We start from the raw sequence: 23907 nt of genomic DNA, 5'->3' as shown, positions 1-23907 counted from the left end.
ATTGTGTGATTCTAGAGTGGGCATGGGATAAGCATTTGTTGACTGGGCTTTACTGAGTCTACTCTTCATGGTTTCTGGGCATGTGTTCTACTTCACATATATTGATATCATTATCAGATACTCCTGACAGTGCATGTTATGGAAAATCGAATCTTCCTATTTCTTAATGGTCTATACATTCCCTTTCTGGATACTACTCCGAAATTCGGACATAGATAGTATCAACACCACCTGGCATGATAGACACCAGACCCAATTGGTCTTCATCAATCCGTACTCCGCATATACTAGTATAATGTAGCTCAAGTCCCCGCCAAGCTATAGTTCATTTGACTTCAAGTTTCCCTGCAGCGGTGAGGTGCTCAGACCCGCCCAATCTACAGTTATCAACTGATTGGTAGATATTCACCTCCTGCGTACCCCTTTTCCGGCTCATATATTCTCATTTCCGGTTCGACGTATACATGCACATGTGCTCAAGCCACTGGAGTCCTACGGAATACCAACTACGCCACCTGATACCATTGACAATCTCGCAACCCCACTATAACCCCACTAACCAAATAGAGAAGCCATTCACGGCGTCCGAAGCACTAAGTCCGTACTTCTGCCAGCACGATGGATATCGCTTTCCGGGCGATCGGTACTTTTGTTCTTCGATTAGGGAGATTTGTCAAGCTCCTGACGAATGATCCCTATAGATCGGTGCATCGCTTGCAAAGCTTACTGTCCTTCGTCCTCCGTCCTTTACGCGGATGTACCCCGTCGGTGCCGGTGGACCGGATAAGTGCGATGAGTCTTGTGATGCCTTGGATCGTCGAGGTGGTGCATTCGGGTTTCTGTTGACGTGGCGGATGAAGGTACCTTGGAAGGACAGCTGTGCTCCGGCTTGTTACAGATCTGATTTTATCCAATGTTGAGGCTCTCGGTGGAGGTCTCGTATACTGTAGCTATCTGCAGTGTACTTTTTCATTGACCGTCTTTTCTACACGTCTACTTTCTGCACCATCCATTGTTTGTCTATTTTCGTTCCAAGTAATTAGTTGATTTCTTTGTACGAAATAGACCAGTTCTATCTCCATAAGAGTACATGCTTCATCCTATTGGACTATAGCCATTTGATCTACAAGCGGACTTGCCAACGTACACCTGAGAGTACATGTAACCTGCCTTGAATTCGTCATGCTCGGTGTCATCAGTGACAAAAGTACCATTTTTTGTACGTTTGCACACCGGGTTGTCCGCTCAATCCGATCGAATCAGGTCACTCCTCTCAACACTAAGCTGCGCTCTGAGACGGCCCCTTGGCTTTTTTGGGCTTGAAATTGACCATCCTCCCGGCGGTTAGGTCCGCTGGAGATTCCGTGATTCTTCTGATCCTTCGTTGAGGCTTCCTTTTTCAAGTTGTTTGCCTTTTTTTTTATTTTTTTATTTTTCTTATTTTTTTACTTTCTTTATTTTTTTTTATTTTTTATATTTTCTTTTCTCTTATTTATCCGTGGGGCCATGATTCTATGTGGAGACTCGTTTATACCTCGCGGTCTGCGATACGATTGTACCTTGTTTCTTGTTTCTTGATGCCCAGTTGCCCCGGTGCCCAGCTGCATTGTTTTTTTTTGGTACTTTTTATAGAGCTGAATATCATGATGTCCTCTGTAGGCTACAGTGATGATGTATGATTCATTTGGATAAACCCGGGTGAATTACGCCACTGCGTTATGACTCACTAGAAATATTTACTATGATGATTGATTATTTTAGATTTTCTTTTTTTCTTTCCTTTTTCCTTGACAGCAGTGCCTGACTAGTGTGATAGTGATGTGGTCACCGCGGGGTAAAACAATCACGTTAGAAGACGGTCAGTGCCCCTCCATACTACAGAGTGCATGACGATGACCTCAAAAACAAGAGGTCAAGGGTGAAACCGCTCCGCAAAACCTTAATGCCATTCAATTCTTACCGACATCTATCCGAGTGTCAAGTATTAGTGCAAGTATTGAGTATATCGAGACGCAAGCGCACGAGCACGAGGGGCCAGTCACCGCTGCGCAAGACAGCCACGCTGCAGCTACAGAAACTGGCGACAATCGGAGGAGAAGGTGACTGTGCTGTCATTCCCAACAGAAAGTTAAGATCGGCTGTCAAAAAATGGAAAAATGGAAAAAGCAAAGAAAGAATCTTGAGGCACCAAGCGCGTCGGTTCGAGATTGAGGGGGCCGGGGAGGGAGAAGGTGTCATCTGATAGCTAGGATTATCCTGGCTTATATGGAGAGGAATTAGTGGCTCATGGGAAATAGATACGTAGGTCCGTGCCTCGGATAACCAGTGATTGAGCTTGGAAGTTCATCCAATGACGCTGGTGCTTAGGCACTGAGGCATGTACATACGTGGGATGTACTGACGATGCGGTCAAGAGTAACAACGACCATGCGTGTAAACACGTGGGGTTACTGAAGGAGATAGAGGGGGATCAAAATGAGGGGTGATTACAGAAGGCGTTTTTTAGAAAGGGGAGAACTATATCGAATTTCTTAAAATCTATAATTGAAATTTCAGTTTTAAGATGCAACGGCCCTAAGGTACCTGAGGCCTAAGGTACATCCCCCTTATCGGCGGTGAATCCCTCTATGTTTAGCCAATAAGAGACATATCCGATCTTATTTGATGAGTTTCATGTACACGTTCTTATTGGAGACTAAAATGTTAGCCGAGTTGATATGTACCAGGGATAACCTCCTAGGAAATAGTAATTTCAAGTTAGAGCATTTGAGCCAAGAGAGAGATCGGATCGGGCGCTGATCACTGGGATTAACCCAGTCCGATTCCCCGTACAGCCTGCATCTAGTATTAGTGTGTATAATTTTCCTTTTTTTTTCTTTTCTTTTTTGTGCATTTGCCCCCGGTTTTCTTTTCGTCTATCATTTATAGGGGCTCCATACTTTTTATTTTTTTCTTAGATCGTATACATCTCTTTGGACTCCACTACTTCAAGGCTCCAGATATCAGATCGGCTGGCGCGGAAGCACCGATAAAACCCCCCCGATTGGTACGGACAGGCTCGGGCGGTTCTCAGGAAGCTATCCTATAGGCGCCCTGTTGGGGCGTCGTGGCCCTAATCACCCGGAATGGGCCCGCAAAAGTGGTGGACCATTAGTTATTGACGGGGAACCATATAAGTGTGCCTCACTCCGTATGGGTACATCCCATAGCTTGAATCACGCACAGTCACTAGTCTCGCATTGGCGTACTCTGACATCACCATCAGATGTATACGTTCAAGGCAGCTCTCAGCTCTCCAAGTTTCCAAGGATGTATCGAGTTCAACTTGGAGGAGTGGAGACCAATCCATACATATCCTCCTTTTTTTTGTTTGCTTTCTACATTTCTTTGTCCATGTAATAGATTTGATTTTATTATATGTAGTAGAGTTATAATATTTCCCTGGTATTAATCCTTTTGGATTTTAGCCATTTATGGCAAGTCCTTTGAGTTTTTTTCTATTTGCTTTTTTCCCAATGCGCAAGAAGGGGCTCAGCTTTGACCCTAGGCCGTTTCTCGATCAGCCTCTTGCAATTGTCCCTGAGTATTTTTCCACCCCTAGTTTATCCAATCAAGCTAATTGTTTCATGATAATAACTTGCATCGGGGGTTTACCCGGTGTTTTTTTCCTAGGCTACACGGGCCGTCGTACCGAGGACGAATCCAAATCCAGGGACAGAGAACAGAGAGAGTCGGTGAACGAGTCCAACACTCCCTACCGAACAGGGACTAGCTACATAACCCTACATAACCTCTATGGAGTGTTGTCATCCTAATCTCATGTAAGCCATGGAAAAATCATAAATTGATTTAATTTTTAATTAAAATAAAAATGGAATTAAAAAAAAAATAATAAAAAATAATAAATTCAATCAAGTTACGCTGCGGCTGTGGCTCGTGACCGGTCTCAGCACAAACATTCTGTGGATTTTGCTTTTTGGATTTATTGATTTTCCGATAATTTTGATAATTTTGATAATTCTGAAAATTCTGAAGGGGGAAAATTCCTCTATATTCCGCTTTAGATTTTATCTAATTTATTTATTTAAAATTAATTTTGGGGGGATCGAATTTGAAGATGGATTCTTGATATGTATATAAAGGGGCCCGCCTTGCGATGGGATCAATACTCTGAATCACACAATTTTGACATCGCATCTTGAACACTCCAAAGTTCACCCCTCAATACTTCAGATCAAAACTTCTTATAAGACGACCTTGTCTCTCTGTGAATATCTTTTCACGCAACTTGAACTTCGAACTTCCAAGTCTCCAATTTCATACCCCGCTTCGTCGTCATGGATCAGAATCAGGTCAACTCTCAAGACAACCAGCCAAAGCCCAACCCTCAGCCTCTCAAATTGGACAGCATCGAGTCATACCAAAGGCACTGGGCTCAGTTGATGGACGATACAAACAGACAGCTTCAGCGCATTCAAGGTATGATCATGATCATAATCATTCCCCTTTGACATATGATACGCCATATGCAGGGAGGGGAAGCATTATTGAGATCTGACATTTTTTCTTTCTTTCCCATAGATGCAGAGCAAGCGAGATTAGACAAATTGTACGCATCGCAAAACAAAAACTCCGAATCCGAGTCCTCCAACCGATGATTCACAACTATAACGCACGGACGGTCGCTACATTTGGAGTTCATTGGTGTTCTTGGATCAACATCCACTACTCTTCGTTATATTTTCTTGTCAATACGTTATGGCTGTGTCTTGTTTACCTGAGGAATCAGTACAAGACACGCGGGAAGTCCCATGTCCAGGTTCAGGCTACATTCGTTCTGTGAAGCTTCCTTCAAGCTAAGAGGAGGATTAAGGTACATGGGACGAGTTTTCAATTTCCGCCACTAGATTGGGGCGAAGTCTTTCTTTTCTTTTTTTCTTTTCTTTTTTCCATTGTCTCTCAAGGCTTTGTCATTGGAAATAATTCCCATCGAATGGGCACCTTGGAGAGCGGAAATCTGGCAAGGCTTGCATATCCGAGGGACTATCCCTGGTCGATCGTTGTCCCTAGCCAGGATTTAAATCGAGATTTGTTTTTTCCTCTTCTTATACATACGCAATCTATGCGGTCAAGTATATCCGCTTTTCTTAACTTGAAACTTGAAAGACATTCCATACTCTATTCTATGCGCTTGAGTAATCGTGAAGTCCTTTACATTCTTTCATCTACCGGCATGGCATTTTGCATTGTCGTACCCGAGAACGAAGTCGGTCAACAGCACATGCATGTATAAGATCATCCTATACTTGCATCCTCATTCGCGGTCCGTCCTGTCGGTGCCAGTGCCCAACCCTTTCAGCCTTCGAATGTTCAGCTTGACTTGCGAAAGTACTGGGGCGGTGTAGGGTACCAATCTAGGTGGAATGAGGCGACCCGTGAGTACATACACTGGCATATGTGGAGGTTTGAGTCCGTACTTGGGCATGTAGAAGCCGTCGCTGCCTAGTGCGTAGTTTCGACGGATCGACTAGTAGAGTATACTTGCTTCGTACTCGGTAATCGAGTCAGAGAAATAAGCAAAAACTAGGAAAATTAACGCGTCTTGACTTCGCGTCGTATTCCATGTCGATCAGATCCTCCCTTTTCCTTTTTCCCCCCTGCAGGCCATTTCCTCTTGACAGCATTCCGCACCGTTTGTCGATCAGTCAAATTCGGGAGATTGGCTTCCGTTGCCTCCTTTGAGAAGGCGTTATGGGCGCCGCTCTAGGATCTGTCATAACTTGACCTGCCCTTTCCATGTTGATTTTTAAGCAAGGGGGTGAAAGGAGGAAGTGGGGAATTAATATACGGGACGCGTATAGCGCGGCTATGTATGATCGTTGACCGACATCAGGGAGGATCAAGATGTCAGATTTTTAAAGTGTGATTTTTTCTAACAAGTTTCTATTTGTAATAGATCTACAATCTAGAATCCTGCTCATGTATGAAGTACTCCATATTATAGTACGTGGACCTCGGAGTGTACTGTGTACATTATAGTAGAGTTGACCAATCATATTGCGGAACCTCGGGTATCTTCTCCCCCACCAAGTTCCAACCTCATCTCTTCTCTTCCACAACAAAATGTCATCCGCCGATCCTGAACAGACTCCATCCCCGGCCGAATTGGCTGCTCGAGATGTGGAGGAGAAAGAGCGCAAGGCTCGGGAGATTGCCGAGCAGGCTCAGCTCCCCTACAAATGGACCCAGGACATCAAAGAGCTCGACGTGACGGCGTCGATCCCTACCAATATCAAGGGCCGCGACATGGAGGTTCTCTTAACCAAGACTAAGATCCGCGTGGCAATTAAGGGACAAGAACCTATTATTGAGGTACGTGGTTGAGTCTAGTCCAGTCTATGCCCCCACTACGCAGTACCCAGCATCCAAGGATGTTCTAGGAACTTGTTGACCGCTTCTAAGACTACTTCTGGTTCATTATAGGGCGAATTCCCCCATCCTATTCTTGTCGACGAATCATCATGGACCCTAGAAACCACCGCGAATCCTCCCGGCAAGGAAATTAATGTGCATCTGGATAAGGCGAACAAGATGACGTGGTGGCCCCATGTTGTGAAGGGTGCGCCCAAGATCGATGTGACTAAGATCCAGCCCGAAAACTCTAGCCTGAGTGATCTAGACGGAGAGACCCGCATGATGGTCGAGAAAATGATGTACGATCAACGCCAAAAGGAAATGGGCGGTATGACTAGCGACGAACAGAAGAAGATGGATCTTCTGAAGAAGTTCCAGGCGGATCACCCTGGTAAGTAACCTTTTTTTTTGCTTGTGCTCCTGAATAGATCCTGCGGATTCCTTTTCCGTATGACCTATCAACTAACGCTAGCACAGAAATGGATTTCTCTAATGCTCAAATCGGTTGAACGGGATGAAAACTGTTATTGTACAAGTCGTACACTTTAGATAAAGAGCTTGAGTCATGATCATGAGTTACTTGCATTCCGCATGTTGAAGGTGTTGATGATTATGAAAATAAACTACTTAGTTTCTTTGATTTAACTGGTGTTGCTGTGTTCGTTTACACTCGAAGCACTAGTCTGGATCTATTCCCCTAATTGCTATTTTGAGAATAATAGACACTCACCCGTTAAATTAAATCTTCTTCACTAATCTTGCAGCCCTCGGCATTAGGAGAATTTCAAGCTCAGTGATATTCAGACACTGCAGTTGACTCGTCTTAAAACCGGGACAGACATTAACCTATTCACCACTAAATCAAATAGTGTCAATCTTCACTCTGTACTAGTCCTCTGTTCCAGTTACCCGGTTACTCTACCGAGACAACTCCACTCTGACCGGGGAATAGTACCCGACATGAACACCCGACGACCCAACGGGGGGAATCGTACACACCGTAACACAAGATCGAGTTTCCGAACTCCCGACCGATCTAACAATGCCCACATAGCAGTTCTAGAACAATCCAGCTCCACCGCGGGAAGTGAAACCAGATTCCCGCCACCGTAAATGTGATACATCTATCCGGGATCAATCCCAATGCATCTAGCCCGGTACAGATGCAGGGGCAGCGGATCGTCTTCCGGGTACCGCGGCACAACCCCGAACTCATGCAAGGATCTGAAGGATTCTTATTATTCGGATATTGTTAAGAGTTTCCGCGTCGGATGTTGATCTGTAAGGAGATGACCAAAATTAAATACTCATCATGATTAAATGCTGCATAGCGTGCCACTTGGTTCCACTCGCTTGAATGCATGGTAGATCGAATCTGGAACAACGAGTGTTTGGTGGAATGGATGGTCCTCCTGTTTGGGATTGTTGCATAATGCCTTGAAGCTTCTATAGTTTGACATGGATCCTTCGATAATTATGACGCTTGAGTCTATACGGTATATTTTGCTCTAATGATCAGTACCTGGCGAATCTTATTTCCTAGTCTATTTTATAGTTAAGATTAATGAACCTTTTTAGGTCGAGATCGAGAAATTAGGGTACATAAGGAACTACTAGTATTAGGTAGGTACGGAGACCCGTGGACAGGTCCACTAGATCTCAGTAGACATCCATGTAGTGCCCAAGTGGATATCCATACTAATTATCTTGAACACTGTCCTTGGCATCCGAGTCTGTATGTATGTTTCCCTTAGTGCTCTGGTTTATTGCTCTACTGAATCGATCAATGATAAAAAGAATCCAAATTCTGGCCCAAGGCGCTCTTCATACTGCCAGTGGCTAGTAGGCATATATGAAGTCCTCATTCTGGAGATCAGTGGTATCCGCAAACTCATTGTCCACAGCTGTCGTATTAGAAGCCTGTTGCTCATTTATGTCTTCAACCTCCACAGCCTTACTGTGTTGAATCTCATCCTTTGCCAACATTGACTTATCAACTATGACCGCGGACTTGCCTAGAAGTTTTCTCTTCTTTGCATGCTTTTTGTTGAGAATTATTAAATAGAAATCAGTCAATCTGGCGAATTTGTTAGTGAATGGATTTCGAACTTGGTTGTACGGCATCTTACATTGCAAAAATACCCACAAGGATGAACATAATTAAGCAAGCAATAAGACCTGGCCGGTACGCCGGGGCTTGAGAGGTTTGAAAAAGCTGCGGTCCGATCACCTATTGACATATGAGTAAACATGTCGCGCAGTTGCTTGAAATAAAGCAGGTCATGCTGGACTAATATTTCCAGTACACATCTCAACTAGCACAATGGCGGACGTGAACTTTCTCTTCGTATCACCCGCTGTGTTTTGTGCTTCCCACGCATAAATGATAGGTGTGATGGCAGCAAGTGTTGATACCTATAATTTATTAGTTCTTAACCGGTAGTATTGCATTATATGTAGCTGAGAAAAATACCATGTAATATCCAAACAGCAAGACTCCCTTGTTGCTTCGTGGTATGACAAGCATCAAAATCGTCCCAATGGTGGAGAGAGCAGCGAAAAGGGCTATGATCATTCCCTTCATCTTGAATCGAGTAGCAAGCCAACCACCTCCAACAATGGCAATTATTTGAATCGCTCCCAGGGGAAGATTGAACAAAATAGATTCGAAGTTCGTATACCCGAATGATTCAATAATCAGGTTCCCGAAACTGCTAATTCCACCGCTTGGGATGCTGCAGAATTCGGTCAGTGAGCTCCATACTTCACAGGATAGCTTGGTCTGAGAACTTACGATATTGACAGCACCAAGAAAGACCAACACCAAGTTTTCATATCATATAGAGTCTCCCACACATGATCCCACCGCCATTCTCTAGAGACAATTCCCATTTGGTTCGCACGAAGACGCTCAACGGAGATGTACTTTTCACGGTCGCTCAGGAACTTCGCTTCCATAGGGGAGTCGGGCATGACTATAAGAACGAGAAAAGAATAGCTGACTGTCAATAGGCCACAAAACAGAAATATAATTTGATAAGAGAAGAGTGTGCTGCTATGAATATGGCCTAGACCATACGTAAAGAGGCTTCCTACCTTTAAGATAATTAAATTAGCATATGGAAACACGAGTAAAAACAGAGTATTACTCACAATGAAGGTTAGACCATTCATCCCATTCCACATCACTGCTCTGAGTGTTTGTTCTCGTCGACGTCACCACATTTGGGTCACTGCGATGCAGGAAGGAGCTGTATAGAGCATTAGCTATGGTTTCAAGGAGTCAAATTTCTGTATATACCGACCTATCATTGACTCAAAAGCACCAAGAGCAAATCTCATGCCCAGTAGGCTCTTAAAATTGGTGCAAGCAGACATGATTGTCAAAGTGCTGCCCCAGAAACATAGCTGTGGAAATGACCTCTCCCGTTGGGGCTTTCACAAGCAAGACTGCCGCCAAAGGCTGAAACACCAGCTGAGAAAGATATAATATGGAGCTCAACCATGAGTATTCTGAATCAACCAGATGGGCGTCCTCTGAGAGACCAAAAATTAGGTGTAAGATAAGGAGGACTTATCAAGCTGCTGAAAGAAGTATGCGCCCAACAAGAGTGGCAGAACGCGTAGATCAATACGGCGTAGCACACGCTCCTCCTCTTCCACTGTGAAGCTGCGATTGTCGGCACCGTTTTCCACGCTCGCTAGGAATCGTGCGACCTGTTGACCACGTGTGTGAGGTGACTCTCTTGAGTTATGAACAGGAGAAATTGGATCATCTTCCTCATGCTGTATAGCTGACATTTTACTGCGAAGATATCGATTCGTCTATAATTTCCGAACGAAATTCAGTAATATTGCTGGAGCTGCACACAGGGCTGTAACAAGTCTGACCAGCAATTTTGCGAGGAAATACTTTACAAAGGGCAAGGGATGATAACTTCTCTCAATATCCCTACCTACTCCTCTCCAATTTGATCAACCTAGCTATCGGCAATCTTGCTGCCCCCACGAATATACCTTTCCCGCATTCGTGAGGCCCCAGATCATCGGTCTACTCCAGGTTCCACCAATTGTGACAGTGCTCGCAGGGACTTAGAAATTGTTCTATAACTTGATTCGCGACATGAATCAGCTGTTCTGCGTCTTGGCACTACTTGGACTCCCAAGAAGCTCGTGGAGTTTTATTTCTTGGTCTTATGACATCCTAATTCCCCGAAGTTTAGCCTATTTTCGATGATCAAAAGCTTTCACCTTTCGAATTCAACTCATGAGCGGCGATCTCAGATGAAGAAAGACAATACATCCATATAGATCTTTGATCAAAATTAACCTGGCTTGTGGTCCTACGCATCACAGTAATTGACCTTTGCCACTGAATGACTAGAAAGGATATTCACAATCGTGCCCATTTTTAGTAGTCATGGTGATATTTATTTGTCGATTTGTTACCTCAAGTTCCCCCAAGTTCCCGAGACTTGCAGAGGGTGGTGTCTAGCACATGAAAGAGTGGTATTTAGCCTATTTCCTCTTCCTCGGGCAATAGTAGTACTCTAGTAGTTAGGTGGAGGCTACTCCTGAGTCCTGACACCTGAGAACCCAGCCCCGCATAATTGCCAAGAGATGCGACGGAGTATGTGCAAGGGCCTCGGCTATCTCTAAGGGTATTATCTTGTTCTATTCAACAACCCAAGAGCGACGGATCAATTGATATAATTCTACAGACTGGAACATGCAAAAAGAGTCCGGCAACTGATTGGAATTTCCATTGTTCTCTGCTATCTCAGAATCCATAGAAATTTTGCATTGATGTGTCACTCATCGTGGTATTTTGGGGGTGAGATCGGAACTTCTTCATATCTTGGGGGACTTCCTTGACTCAACAATTCCGCCATGTTACCCTCAGCCTTATCAACAATTTGAAGAGGAAACGATGCATTGTTAGCAATTCGTAGCGGCTTACGGTCCACTAATGAATGATCACACGTGTCAAAAGTATCCTCGGTCGTAGATATATCCAGTCTGAGTCGATGTTCAGTGGTCAAAATTATCCTTTGCTGAGTCGTAGAGAGATGAGAAGGCTGAAATGATGCAGATGACTCAGACGAGTCTGTCCGACTGAATGAAGCCTCATAGCAGCTGATATCGACTTCAGGTATAAAGACTTGACTTTCGGGGAATTCTATCTCAAGAGCAATCTCCACGGATGAGTCCTCACAATCTGCAGATTGATCTGTGGATTTTGCAGCCGGTAAAGTTTTCCAGTACCCTTTCTGGAAACCCTTGCATATCTCTCGAACACATATCTTGTCCTCGATCTGCGAGCACTCTGAACGACTCTCACTTTCACATTCTGGCTCATAGACGAGCTTGATCACTTCTTCGATACGCCACTGGATGCCCCTGATAGCCACACACTTATATTCCGTGGAGCGACCTGCAGGCGTTGCTGGTGGTCGAACGAACACTTCTGCCGTGGCGGGAAGTTTGGAGTTCGTGATCGCAGCGATATTCTGGGTAAGGATGATTTTTGTAACGAAATTCGAGTTCCGATACGTCCGAGTTCGTTGAACTAGATCTTGCTCCGGGATGAGGTGCTGAAGAAGTGTAATCTCTTCACTTGCACTCAGATTTTCTCCTCTTGTGGTTCTTGCAGAAGCAACAACGAAGTACGTTATGTCTCCCAGGCTAGTCGTCAATGTTGATGGAAGATCGGCTGGAATCGGTATGTGAAAGGGAATTTTGTAGGTTCTACCCTCCTGTAGGGAGTAGCCGACTTGGGGTTCGAGGTAGAGATGAGGTACATGTAGCGTGACCTCTTCAATGATCGAGCAGTTTCGTGTAGTAGTGTCATGTGAGGTAATCTTCGGATTTGTTGTGAACCATCGATTGATGCGCCCAAGAAGATGCTCACCACTAGTTGCACAATTTTGGTCAGACGCGGTCACGTCGCGAATGAGGGATATTTTCAGATATTCAAGATCGACGAATTCTGCGTGTGAGTTCTTGTTACTCTGAATCATGAGAAGCGCCGAGCCGCTGATAGGTGACGAATGGGTGTCTCCAAGCTCATTGAAGAAAATCTCATGTTTCCGAGGAATCTCCAATCTTAGATTGCCAGTGTTTGCTTCCATGCCTGTTGCTGTCGAGGTATACAAATGCTCAATGCTCAGGTGGTAATAAGGAATAATTTTGACAGTAGTATTCGAGTTTGAATTATGACATGATTCAGGTTCAAATGTTCAAATTGTTGCAATTTGAACTCTCAGGTGCTTCAAGTTCGACTCACTAAGTGCTGGATCACACCTACCAGGAAATGGCATATATATACCCGATTTCAAGCTCCAGACATCATTCGAGTCCTTGCCAAAAATATAAATCACGCAAACATCGATTTGCATCAAGCGGTCCTTTTGCTCACAAAGCCCTCCGAGAACATACATGCCCGCGCGTATCGCGCTATGCCTGACGGGGCAGCCAAGGTGGTCAAATTGAGTTCAACTGATACTTAGGTGCTTGACAGCTTTCATGTGATTGGTCGGTTAATCACGATTCGGTATCCATATATGGATCTATATTTTCGTCATTTTAACCAATAAGAAAATATTCCTTCAAGCCCCGCGTCTTGGCTTCCTCAAAGGGACTAGCGTATCTATCTTTTAGTGTCTTTGTAATCATCCACGAGGGCGAGGCTATGATCAAGAGTCAATACTTTGACATCAGATTTTCGATATGAATTTGTCACTTTGCTGAGATGAGAACCTGCTTGATCCCACGAAGCTCCGGTATTATCGGATCCATGGGAGAAATAAAGGAGGAGAATTCTCCCACCTCGTGTTGGACTTGTCGCCGTCGCCGTGTGCGATGTGATCGACAACTCCCTCATTGCCATAAATGTTTCATATCCGGGAAGACATGCCAAGGATACAGCAAAGAAAGGCCATTAAAATGGATTAATGGCGTAGCAAGCAGGGGAAAGTTGATGGGGAAAGCTTTGCCAATTAATGACGGAGCAACTCCGCCTATCCCAAGGCTGCTTCTAGACCCTATTATACAAGATCTGCCACCAAAAATGCGCCATTACATCATATACTGTGGGTCCGATTTTGAAATTTACTGTAAAAGAGTATTGCTGATGAAGACTCCAGTTGACCAGTTTTGCTCTGTGGAGAGCGTACTTTATGATTCCCCTGCAGGTAATCCCTTTAGGGAGTTTATGCGCCTCATGCCTTCGAGTCCAGGACTCTTACATACTATTTCATCGATTGCAGCACTACATCAAGCATACCGAGAAGTCACTTATACCTCAGTTGAAACACATAGACTTTCTTTTATAGAAAGGGATACTATGGCTGTAAATTTACATCTGATGACGTCATCTGAACACCTCCCTCCAGCCACCATCCATGATTCTTTGACGCATAAACAGCTTGCGTTGCAAAATATACGGAAAGAGCTGCTTTTCCTGGAATACAGAAACCTTGATGGCATAATCGCCTCAATATTGCTATTAGTGTGGCAAGATTTGATGGATTCCGGAACAAATTCATGGAAATGCCATCTCGATGCACTGAAGGGAATCGTTCCTGCAGGGTTTGCCCCAATAAGACCATATACGAAAACGCAAGATTCCAATTCTTCTATAATGTACAATAATTTTGAAACGACATACGCAGCGTGAGTGTACACCTCAATCATCAATAGTCTGCCCGATTCTTGAACTAACGAAAGCAGGTTCCAAATTCTCGGCAAAACATTTGTGAAATCTAAAGAGCTCTACCATCCACTATTCTCTACGATGCCACTAACCAAAATCATGGACCTTTCAGATGGGCAGTCATGGGCTGGCTGCCCTGCGCAGCTACTGTCCATTATCTCGCTTTTGAATAGCGTTTCAATAAACCCCTCAGTATCTTCCGACTTCATGGCTGCCATATTCCTGGCATTACAGGACTTCTCCCCAATGAAATGGGCAATTTCAAATGAGAATACGAGTCTAATGAAACCGAGGTATCATCTTGCAAGCGCATACAAAGGAGCCGTTGCCATTTACATGGCGCAAGTCATGCACGGATATAGCGAAAGTCATGCAATTCAATTACCGCATACTGATCATCTCGATTCTTTGATCCTGCATCTACTCTCTATTGATGCCGAGAATGATCATTTCAAAAGCTTGGTCTGGCCATCATTTGTCATCGGTGCTGAGGCAAGAGAGGAATCGCAACGGAGATCGATTACTCAGATATTTGAAAGTCTTTGGATGACCTGGCGATGTGAGAACGTTAGAAATGCGTTGAAAGTTCTTCCGTACCTGTGGGAGCTCCATGATCAAAGAAAATCTTCTGATCACTGGCAATGGATTGATGAGCTTTATGGATGGGGCATGAATTGGATTTTTATATAGACCATACATATAATAAATTCATTCATCTCATATAGACATATCAACAAAATTCGTATCCCTTGAGCAACACCTGCTAAGTAGAACCAATATAATAACCCGCAGCTTAGTCAAAACTCTAAGATGCCACATTTTCAATGCGTTCAGCGTGCGCAATCTTCTCAGGATCCTCCGCAAAGGCTAGGAGCTCAGATTGGAATGGTGTCTCATTAGCAATCTTGACTGTATCAAAGAACGAGGTCGAGTTGACGAAAATCTCATCAATCTCTTCCAAAGTTCGACCCTTCGTCTCAGGACAGAAGAAGTAGAAAAAGAGAAGGGCCATAGCACTAATGCATGCATAAATAATATAGTACTTGTATCCGATGGTCGCAAAACCAGTATCAGATGCCTCGGCGACAACAAAGTTGAAGATCCAGTTGGATGCAGCAGACATGGCAGTAACCTTTGCACGAGTGCGTAAAGGTGCAATCTCAGCCGCATACATAAAGGGAACAAGGAACAAGCCGATGGGGAAGCAGAATAGTGCAAGGAAGTAGAATGCGATCGATGCACCTGCTGCACCCTTGTTACTCAGATCACTAGATAGACCGGCAAGACAGGTTTGTGCGATTGTCATGCCGATGGCGGCTGTGATGAGAAGAGGACGACGACCGAAGCGATCGATCAGGAGGACGGCAAGACCAGCAGCGAAGAATTGCCAGATCTGCAGACATCCTGAAACGATTCGGGCAATAGTACCAGAGTATCCAAGATAGCTCTCGAGAATTGTGTCCGAGTAGAATGTAATAATATTGACACCGGTCATCTGGGCGAAGATGTTCACAGCGATCGCAATAATAGTGCGCTGGAGATGACGGTTTTTAGTGCGCGCCCATGGAGAGGACGAAGCGGAGGATTCATCTTGCTCGCCCTCAGCAAGGGACTGACGGATAATTTCCAGTTCCTGGGCAACTTGCTCGGAATCGACGGAGACATCTTCCAATCGTGCCAGAACCTCTGCTGCTTCCTCGACACGGCCCACCTTGGCAAGCCAACGCGGTGATTCAGGAAGGAAGAGGATGCATGAGATGACGAAAAGGGCAAAGATGGACTGGAATGCGATCGGGAAACGCCAGCTAGCTGAGTTGCTACCCGCATAGTACAGACCGAAATCCATCCATGTAGCGAGAGCTACACCGCCGATGGCGAACCAGCCTTGTAGCAAGACCATTCGTCCACGGCCTTCGGCGGGCGAGGATTCCGAAACGTACATCGGGATAGTTGCGGTGAAACCACCCACACCGAGACCTGGAATGGCGTTAGTATTTCAACTTTGATTTTTGTGACTCGGGAGAATGAGGCTGTACCAGTAATAACTCTACCCGCGATAAGCTGGCCGAGTGTGAAGGGCGTTGCTTGAATGATGACTCCAATAATAGCGATACATCCTGCTACGAAGATTGTCTTCCTGCGACCGAGTCTATCTCCAACGAAACCACAAGCGAATGCACCGAGCGCACAACCGACTTCATAGATGGCGACGGTTGTACCTAGAATTTAGTTTTAGCGTGTATACTTTTTGGTTTTCTTTGTTTCAACCTAAAGTACAAAGGAAAAGTAGATCTCACCTTGGATTATAGAATTATGCGATTTCTGTGCACCACTTGTATACAGAGTATCAGTTTCTGGAAACTGATGAATAAAAGAAGCCAGAGTCAAGAGACCATTAGCCACGGCTTGATCATAACCCTGGAGAATAAAACCGACGGCACCGATCAAGCCAATGACGCGGCCAAGCTTCTTTCCACGTAGCTTGGCGAGTGCCATGCTGCTTGGCAATCAGATAAGCTTCTATAGATCGACGGGTGTGGCAGAGAATGTGAAGTAAAAAGCAAGGAGATGACAAAAAAGGTCTTTGAGAATAGATTTTGAGCCAGAAAGTTGGGATAAAGGAACCTTTATCACTGCATGGACAGACCATGTCATATTTAGTCCTCGCATCGAGGAATTGCGGGGGCCCCGGACTGGGGAACCTCGGAAGTTGCCCGACAGTATAGCTTGTCATCCATGTGGACCAGCAAAAAGAAATGACCGTGTCTCACGCTAGGCGATATGATCCAATCAGTGATGCTAGAATAGGAATTAGCTGACTCCAGTCCCCAGATTTCAAAATTTTCGCAACAAAGAAATCCCCAAATTCTCCGTTCTTTGCCCCTCGACTGAACCCCACGTTCCTTGTTGCGTAACCTTGCCGCATCAAAGAAAATACCACCCTGTTCACTGGTTCAGCGATAAGCCTGAGACTCTAATATTGTTCTCCTTGTAATGAAACGGGCACCCCCGGATCGGGTTAGATCCAAAACCCGGTATCGGTGTGTCGGTGCACAACGCTTTGGCCTCAAAAAGCCGATCGGCATATGCCAGTATATGTCGGTTACTATTCTCACCGGCATCGTAGCTTGGTTTCCCGTAATGATGAAAAAGTCGGTCCATCCCACCTCGGGATCCACCACGGGAGAATGTCCAGGTGACCCTTTTCAGTGAGATGTCGTACGTTTTCCTTAGCATAGCGTCCAAGCCGGTGCGAGATAGCGTACATTGCTCCACTGAGATGAGCACCGAATGCCCAATTAGGATCTCGGCGAGCCTCTATGGAATTGTTGCGGTCCGGGATTTAGCCGGCATGTTGAAGCAAGAGAACCCCGGGGACCCCGTCTCCAGTTGTGGGGGGCTCTGTGAAAGTTTGAGAGGGGTCGTGGGGTCCAAATGTGCGCGGGGGTTGTGCGAACGTAACAAGAGTCCACAACTTGCTTGGCGTTGAGGTACGTAGCTGGGAATGTCGTAAGATATTATTGTCAACGGGGCTGCGATACGTTAGTCCTTGGCTGAATGAGCATCAGCAGTATTGAATTTGAGCAGATTCTGCAATATCTGGAGAAGTAGCAACTATAGACATGATGGAACAGTGAGTGAGTAATTTTAGAGAAGAAAGATCTTCTTTTCATTAAAAAACTTAGCTGCATACATCTTCGTCATTCCTGTGCAAATCATTAAATACTCGATGTTTAGTTCGATAGACTAGTCCTGGGCACAAATGGGATCCAACAAGATGGAATGCCGGAGCACTTTCCAAACGTCTGCTAATAGATCATCCTATTCGATCACGCGCAAAAAATTCCTATCAAGGTACTAGTATAAATCCTGAGCGGGTCTCGCTTACGACTAGTGCTAGTATAGGGCGATGATGTGGATAATCTTACTTGATCTATCATATGGTCCCATGCGGCATGTAGTCTTATGGCTTGGCCGGTCAAGAGAAAGTTGTTCTGAGGATAAATTTCAGGTTCAATTCACAATATCCGTCAACAATTGAAGCTCATCTGGTATCCTGATAGTTCTGTTGAGAAGACGACTGATAAATCACTCGATTAAATAATTACCGTCCCCAATCAATGCGCGTACTCTCGCTTGCCCGAGGTGCAACAAGATCCTCCCATAGCCTCTCTCGCCAGCTGAGCTCGGCTCAACGAATGCGGCGCAGAAGGGATCTCGCGATCAAGCAGGTCAGGCTGAGGTACTGTATTCGTATCGGGGTTCTGTAATTGGTCCTCGGCGTTCAACTCACGCTTAGCAATACCGGAGGTATAAATCAAGTTCAGCCAATTGCCCAATCGATAACCTCCCTTAGCAATCTGCAATTCAATAGTGCCAATCACAGAATTGTAATAATCCGGATAGAGATCTCCTGTCTGCAATGCTGCACTGCCATTCGGCATGACCACAGTACAAACAAATGCATTCGCATCCGAGGCCCATCGCGTGGCAGTTGTCACAGGATCACTGGTTGTATCACCGTCAATCCAGCTCGCGGCCACGGATTGGTAAATGCCTGAGGTAATATCCCCAACCAAGGTATCAGCCCAGGACTGCGCATCAGAAAGCGAGTAACCTCCAATCAACTGCTCAGGCATATATGTATCCCAGTCCGAATGCAGGTTATCACTGTAGCCATTAAATGTTACCGCAATATCATTTCCACCGACCTCGTAAGCCTCATCATGTAGCGGCTGTGTCAGGTCACCGATGATGTGTACAAGGAACTTCAGTGCCTCTTCTGTGTGATCGGCGGTTAGTCGCCCATCACTGACGCGCTGCGTGTAGTTTAATATCGCAGAGATGGAACAACCGGAGTCTCCACAGTCACGATCATAATCCACATCGCAGGTGGTTGGTGGGTCATCTTCTGCGTCGATGAAGTGGAAGGGTGCGGACCATTTCCCAGCGGTGGTGGCGCGGTACTGATCTGCCCAGGAGGCGATATTCGCGAGGTATGAGCTCGTCGTATCATTGAGGACTCCTTGGGCCCTGAGCTCGTTAGCCCTTGTATTAAGCCAGACATAGGGGCCTTGAGGTTGGTATTTGCTTTTTATGCGTACTGGTACTTACCATGCGGCGGTGTCAGAAGTGAGGTAATTCTGTGCGACATACGCGACAGTTGCATGACCAAGTGAGCCCCACGCGGCCACTCCCTTGGTCAAAGCTAGAGAGAACAAAACAATATTGAAGACCGGCGCCATCTGTGTAGTATACCTGAGATCCGAATATGCCAGATTGTCTGTTTGGTCAAGTAGAAGAGGATGAGTTGGGTTCAAGCCCAAGAGAGGTGGTCTTCGCGAGATTTTTATATTGTAACGCAGACCCAGTGCTTTTGAGTCTTGTCCCTTTCCTGTCATTACTATCAGCGTCACCTGCGGTTGTCACATTCAGACTCGCCCGCGATAACTTAATGCTGCAGATTGTACGAAAAATCATTGGACAAACGAATGCCACAGCAATCAATTTTGTTTCAAGAGAGCAGCGAGTGCTAAAGGAAGAGCATTTGGTTGGTCGATGGAATTTGGCGATAGTGCTGACTTAAGGATCGGCGCTGCAGGGTACCGGAATCCACCGGTCTTCAGGGTCCAAGGGGTTCATACTTTATACGAGATCCTGAGCGTGGCCACACTGGTTCAAATTCAACCACCGAAAATGGGATCATATCTTGGATGTAATTCAAGTTGCAGAGGACTGGTATTGTTGTCCATGATCAAGCGAGAGATATATATGTTTCTAGGGAGTCCTGCTTCATTGAAACTCGAGTTGTCCAGACCCTGTCGCCCAGGAATGCGGAGCGGGAGACTGGAACGGGATGAGTTCTTGGCAGTGAGATGTTGCCATCCGCCGGAATCCCGCCGGGTCATGTCACGGTTGAAGTGAATGAAAGAATAGCAGTATTGATGCGCCCAAGATACATAAGGCGCAAGATATGGAGGTGGATATTGAGCAGTTGCAGGGTAGGGAGACATGGTTAACTTGATAGCCTGTCAAAGTTTTCGGAGCAGTACTGACATCATTCATAGCAAGGCTCAACCTGTCAGGATTATTCAACTCCCTATAATACTTCATCGACTCTTGATATTCAACTTGACTTCCAAGTTCATGTTCAGACTGGATCATTGACGTATGAATCATGATTATCTCATGGAGGGTTCCCGCCTCATGCATCTGTATGCATTCCAACAAACGGGCTGGCTGTCAAGTGCTCCAAATCGAAGCTCTCAACTCCAATATCATCTCCACGTCAATGATATCTTGCTGTGAATTTTGAGACTATATGGATGTATACCCCATATGGATCCATTCGCTGTGTCCATATTGGGTCTAGCGCGCATTGGGGTCAGGGTCCACGTGACCCACGTGACTCCACACGTGGATCCAAATTGATTCCTCAGGCCAAAGTATCCGGGTCATCATGGTGTGATACAAAGTTGTATGTATCCTCAAGTTTGCTATTCCGCTGCTCAGATGATACGGAACTTTGACCCAACTCGTATAGATCCTTGGAATCGGAGATAATTCTTCGGCGTCTCGCATCATTTGATTACAAATGTCAGCTAGCTCTTAGAGCTTCAACAAGTCGGCTAAGCGGCATCTCCCGCTCGGGGACTTCGGTCCTTCGGGGGTATGTATGCACTAACAGCGGAGTTAACCCCATAAAGTGCCATGGATCCGAATAAAAAAACAAATCAAGACGGTGAAGCTGATGCAATCATGTCATGGGGCCAATGGCGGAAAAAAGGACTTGTCATCAACGAACGCGCATAGCACCTGCAGTTCGACTCCTTTATTATCTCCGAAGGCCACCCACACGCACGAACGGCAATTTTCTGTCTCTTAATCACAGATAGCTCTTCCTTCCATGTTATCCTAATGGCATCACTCGTACGAGTCCTCTCACACGCGGTCAACAAACCATACCGAACAAAGCAATTAGACCATAGCGTTCCTTACATTAACGAAAATGGCTACATCGATTTCAGCCCAGATGATATTGAGAATCCGCGCAATTGGTCGATGCGCCGTCGGGCAGGGATCACCATCAGTGCTGTTATGATGGTCATGAATGCGACCTTTGCGTCCAGTGCCCCGAGTGGCTGCTTCACCTCCATTTCTGAACACTTCCAGATCTCAACTGAGGTAGCGGGTCTAACAATAACAGTCTTCCTACTGGGCTACTGCGCAGGTCCGCTCTTCTTCGCTCCGTTGAGTGAATTCTACGGTCGCAGATGGATCTTCTATATCAGTTTCTTGCTCTACCTCATATTCAACTTTCTCTGTGCTTTCGCACCTAATCTCGGTGCTCTGCTGGTGGGCCGTTTTTTAACTGGTACTTTTGTCTCAGCACCCCTGAGTAATTGTCCAGGTGTCCTTGCCGATCTGTGGAACCCGTTACAACGCGCTAATGCCATGGCCGGTTTCTCGGCTATGGTTTGGATTGGTCCTGCATTGGGTCCTGTCGTCGCAGGTTTTCTGGAGTTAAAAGAGGATTGGCGGTGGAGCTTCTATGTGCTTCTTTGGCTGGGAGCTGGAACAGCAGTCGTAATGTTTACCATTCCGGAGACTTATGCCCCTATCGTTCTACATAACAAGGCAAAGCGGATTCGCAAGGCTCAGATTCCCGGGTATGAGAATGTCAAGGCTCAAGTGGAGGATAGTGATCGGTCACTGTTTGCGATCTATAAGATTGCGTTGACGCGTCCATGGATCATCTTGCTTGATCCTATCTCATTCCTCTGTGCCATTTACATGTCTGTTGTATATACCCTGCTTTACATGCTCTTCACCATTTACCCCATAGTCTTCCAGGAGAAGCGTGGTTGGAACTCGGGTGTTGGCGAGCTACCCCTACTTGGAACGATTGTTGGTGCTCTGATAGGTGCCAGCATTGTACTGGTCGATACACGCATGCGACAGAAGAAGATCGAGCGAGGAGAGAGAAGAATGGAAGATGCTACTCCAGAAGACCGTTTGCCACTGGCGATGATCGGTGGTGTTGGCTTTTCCATCTGTATGTTCTGGTTTGCGTGGTCGGCAAATTACAAGTAAGTTCACATCTCGCCTTTCAATAGGAGCGAGTTCGAATGCTAATCATCGCAAAAGCTCTGTGCCTTGGATCGTTCCCACTATTGCTGGATGTTGTCTTACAAGTTGCATGCTGCTTCTCTTCGTCGCATACTTGAACTACCTGGTCGATGTTTATCTAATGTTCGCTGCCTCCGCAATCGCTGCCAATACAATCGTTCGATCCGCCTGTGGTGCCGCGGCGCCCCTTTTCACGAACCAGATGTTCACAGCGATGGGAGTTGGCGGTGGAGGTAGTTTGATTGGAGGTGTGGCTGGGCTACTGGCTCTCGTTCCCTTCTTGTTCTATCGCTATGGCAAGCAGATCCGAACGAAGAGTAAGTTCGCACCAACACCGCCCCAGGCCCCCAAGAGAGATGTGGAGAGCGCTCCGGAAGAAAAGCAAGAGCCCAGTCGGGTCCTTCATCCTGAGTCTAGTAATGATACGATCACGGAAAGTGGAGATGTTGAGTAATGGACACAACGAAAATGATCTGTGTAATGGGAAGAATGCACTATTCATCAGCATATATTAGACATTGCGGGAGGACCAAATAAGGTATCATATAATATAATTCAAACACAGTCATTGACAGTATCCATCTTTGTATCTCACATCCTAGTAATATCCTTGCCTTGGGCTTGAGGATGTTGTTCTTTACCCCAGTTTTGGGTTGCTGCAAATTCTCCAGTTGACGCAAGTTGCAAGGGTTGGTCAAGGACCCACCGCGCCGATCGCTCGGGTATTGAGTATCACTGAATGCCGTAGATCTGTGGCGCAGCCACATCGATCATTCTTCACAGGAACTGCAGGTGTTAGACAACAACGTGACCAGTCAACTCCAGCCAGCATAAATAACAGTGCTCAAGTTAAACCGTAAATAATGGTTGTCTCGTAGCACGTCATATTGCAGTCTATGTTGCCGATGTCGGAACATGGAACTTTTAATGAAGGTTCTACAGCCACCTAAGGCGATAGGCAGATTTGATTACGAAAAAAAAGTGAAAAGACCCGTTTAAAAAAAAGGGTTATTGTATTAACCCAAGACTCCAAGTCTTCATCTCATGGGCACTAATATCATGCATACTAAACTCATGGGTCATAAGGATAAGGGAATCTATTGGCGGGGTCCCCAGGAGCCAGCACCGCCACTACCGCCGAAGCCACCCCCACCAGAAGGACGGGCGTTGGCAATGTTGACGCGAACGCGGCGGCCATCGAGCCTAAAGAAGGAAAATGCATTAGAAAGATGATAGTGATGATATAGTGGATAAAATATGGACTCACTCTTGCTCGTTCATGGCAGCGACGGCAGCATCAGCCTGCTCCTGGCTGGAGAAGGTAACGAAGCCGAATCCACGGCTGCGGCCGGTCTCACGGTCACGCATGACGATCTGAATTTCATTTGAATTAGTTTTTTTGATGTGATTTGGAACATGTGAGGGAAATTTGAGATGATCGGTGATCGTGGAGGGTTGAGGGATCGAGGTACTCACGGAGTCGATGATCTCGCCGAACTCAGAGAACACACCGCGGAGGCTCTCGTCGGTGGTGTTCCAGGAAAGGTTTCTGAAATTATTAGCATCAACGATAGAATGAGTAAGGTGATGGGACTTACCCAACGTAAAGTTTGGCGGCCATTTTGTCAGTCTCGGAATCACGAATGGTC

The 23907-nt window shown here is 45.7% G+C and overlaps 9 protein-coding genes across 9 annotated transcripts; 3 read left to right on the top strand and 6 right to left on the bottom strand.

Moving 5' to 3' along the window:
* Window positions 1–4337: 4337 nt before the first annotated feature.
* Window positions 4338–4658, top strand: N7483_009178 (uncharacterized protein; the record flags this gene model as incomplete). Its single annotated transcript, XM_057092605.1, has 2 exons — window positions 4338–4479; window positions 4582–4658. The coding sequence occupies 2 exons, from the start codon at window positions 4338–4340 to the stop codon at window positions 4656–4658; spliced, it is 219 nt and encodes a 72-aa protein (XP_056943779.1).
* Window positions 4659–6123: 1465 nt separating this feature from the next.
* On the top strand, window positions 6124–6923 carry N7483_009177 (NudC domain-containing protein; the record flags this gene model as incomplete). Its single annotated transcript, XM_057092604.1, has 3 exons — window positions 6124–6372; window positions 6484–6805; window positions 6892–6923. The coding sequence occupies 3 exons, from the start codon at window positions 6124–6126 to the stop codon at window positions 6921–6923; spliced, it is 603 nt and encodes a 200-aa protein (XP_056943778.1).
* A 1330-nt stretch (window positions 6924–8253) lies between these two features.
* Window positions 8254–10215, bottom strand: N7483_009176 (major facilitator superfamily domain-containing protein; the record flags this gene model as incomplete). Its single annotated transcript, XM_057092603.1, has 7 exons — window positions 8254–8491; window positions 8544–8644; window positions 8731–8829; window positions 8888–9149; window positions 9209–9389; window positions 9568–9665; window positions 9989–10215. 7 exons carry the CDS (start codon window positions 10213–10215, stop codon window positions 8254–8256), a joined length of 1206 nt encoding a protein of 401 aa, XP_056943777.1.
* A 1010-nt stretch (window positions 10216–11225) lies between these two features.
* On the bottom strand, window positions 11226–12545 carry N7483_009175 (uncharacterized protein; the record flags this gene model as incomplete). The annotated part of the gene is made up of 1 exon (XM_057092602.1): window positions 11226–12545. The coding sequence occupies one exon, from the start codon at window positions 12543–12545 to the stop codon at window positions 11226–11228; it is 1320 nt and encodes a 439-aa protein (XP_056943776.1).
* A 2388-nt stretch (window positions 12546–14933) lies between these two features.
* N7483_009174 (sugar porter family MFS transporter) lies at window positions 14934–16624 on the bottom strand (the record flags this gene model as incomplete). The annotated part of the gene is made up of 3 exons (XM_057092601.1): window positions 14934–16105; window positions 16165–16347; window positions 16426–16624. 3 exons carry the CDS (start codon window positions 16622–16624, stop codon window positions 14934–14936), a joined length of 1554 nt encoding a protein of 517 aa, XP_056943775.1.
* A 1622-nt stretch (window positions 16625–18246) lies between these two features.
* Window positions 18247–19374, bottom strand: N7483_009173 (S1/P1 nuclease; the record flags this gene model as incomplete). The annotated part of the gene is made up of 2 exons (XM_057092600.1): window positions 18247–19162; window positions 19244–19374. The coding sequence occupies 2 exons, from the start codon at window positions 19372–19374 to the stop codon at window positions 18247–18249; spliced, it is 1047 nt and encodes a 348-aa protein (XP_056943774.1).
* A 438-nt stretch (window positions 19375–19812) lies between these two features.
* On the bottom strand, window positions 19813–20142 carry N7483_009172 (uncharacterized protein; the record flags this gene model as incomplete). Its single annotated transcript, XM_057092599.1, has 1 exon — window positions 19813–20142. One exon carries the CDS (start codon window positions 20140–20142, stop codon window positions 19813–19815), a length of 330 nt encoding a protein of 109 aa, XP_056943773.1.
* Window positions 20143–21046: 904 nt separating this feature from the next.
* Window positions 21047–22712, top strand: N7483_009171 (MFS transporter; the record flags this gene model as incomplete). The annotated part of the gene is made up of 2 exons (XM_057092598.1): window positions 21047–22218; window positions 22277–22712. 2 exons carry the CDS (start codon window positions 21047–21049, stop codon window positions 22710–22712), a joined length of 1608 nt encoding a protein of 535 aa, XP_056943772.1.
* Window positions 22713–23355: 643 nt separating this feature from the next.
* On the bottom strand, window positions 23356–23879 carry N7483_009170 (RNA recognition motif domain-containing protein; the record flags this gene model as incomplete). Its single annotated transcript, XM_057092597.1, has 4 exons — window positions 23356–23461; window positions 23526–23632; window positions 23735–23807; window positions 23857–23879. 4 exons carry the CDS (start codon window positions 23877–23879, stop codon window positions 23356–23358), a joined length of 309 nt encoding a protein of 102 aa, XP_056943771.1.
* Between the last annotated feature and the right edge of the window lie 28 nt (window positions 23880–23907).

The sequence above is a fragment of the Penicillium malachiteum genome, assembly GCF_028827825.1.
Source record: "Penicillium malachiteum strain IBT 17515 chromosome Unknown utg000004l:1.0-4883003.0:1.0-4884900.0, whole genome shotgun sequence".
Taxonomy (NCBI): Eukaryota; Fungi; Ascomycota; class Eurotiomycetes; order Eurotiales; family Aspergillaceae; genus Penicillium; species Penicillium malachiteum.
This window is presented reverse-complemented; position numbering and strand designations above follow the sequence as displayed.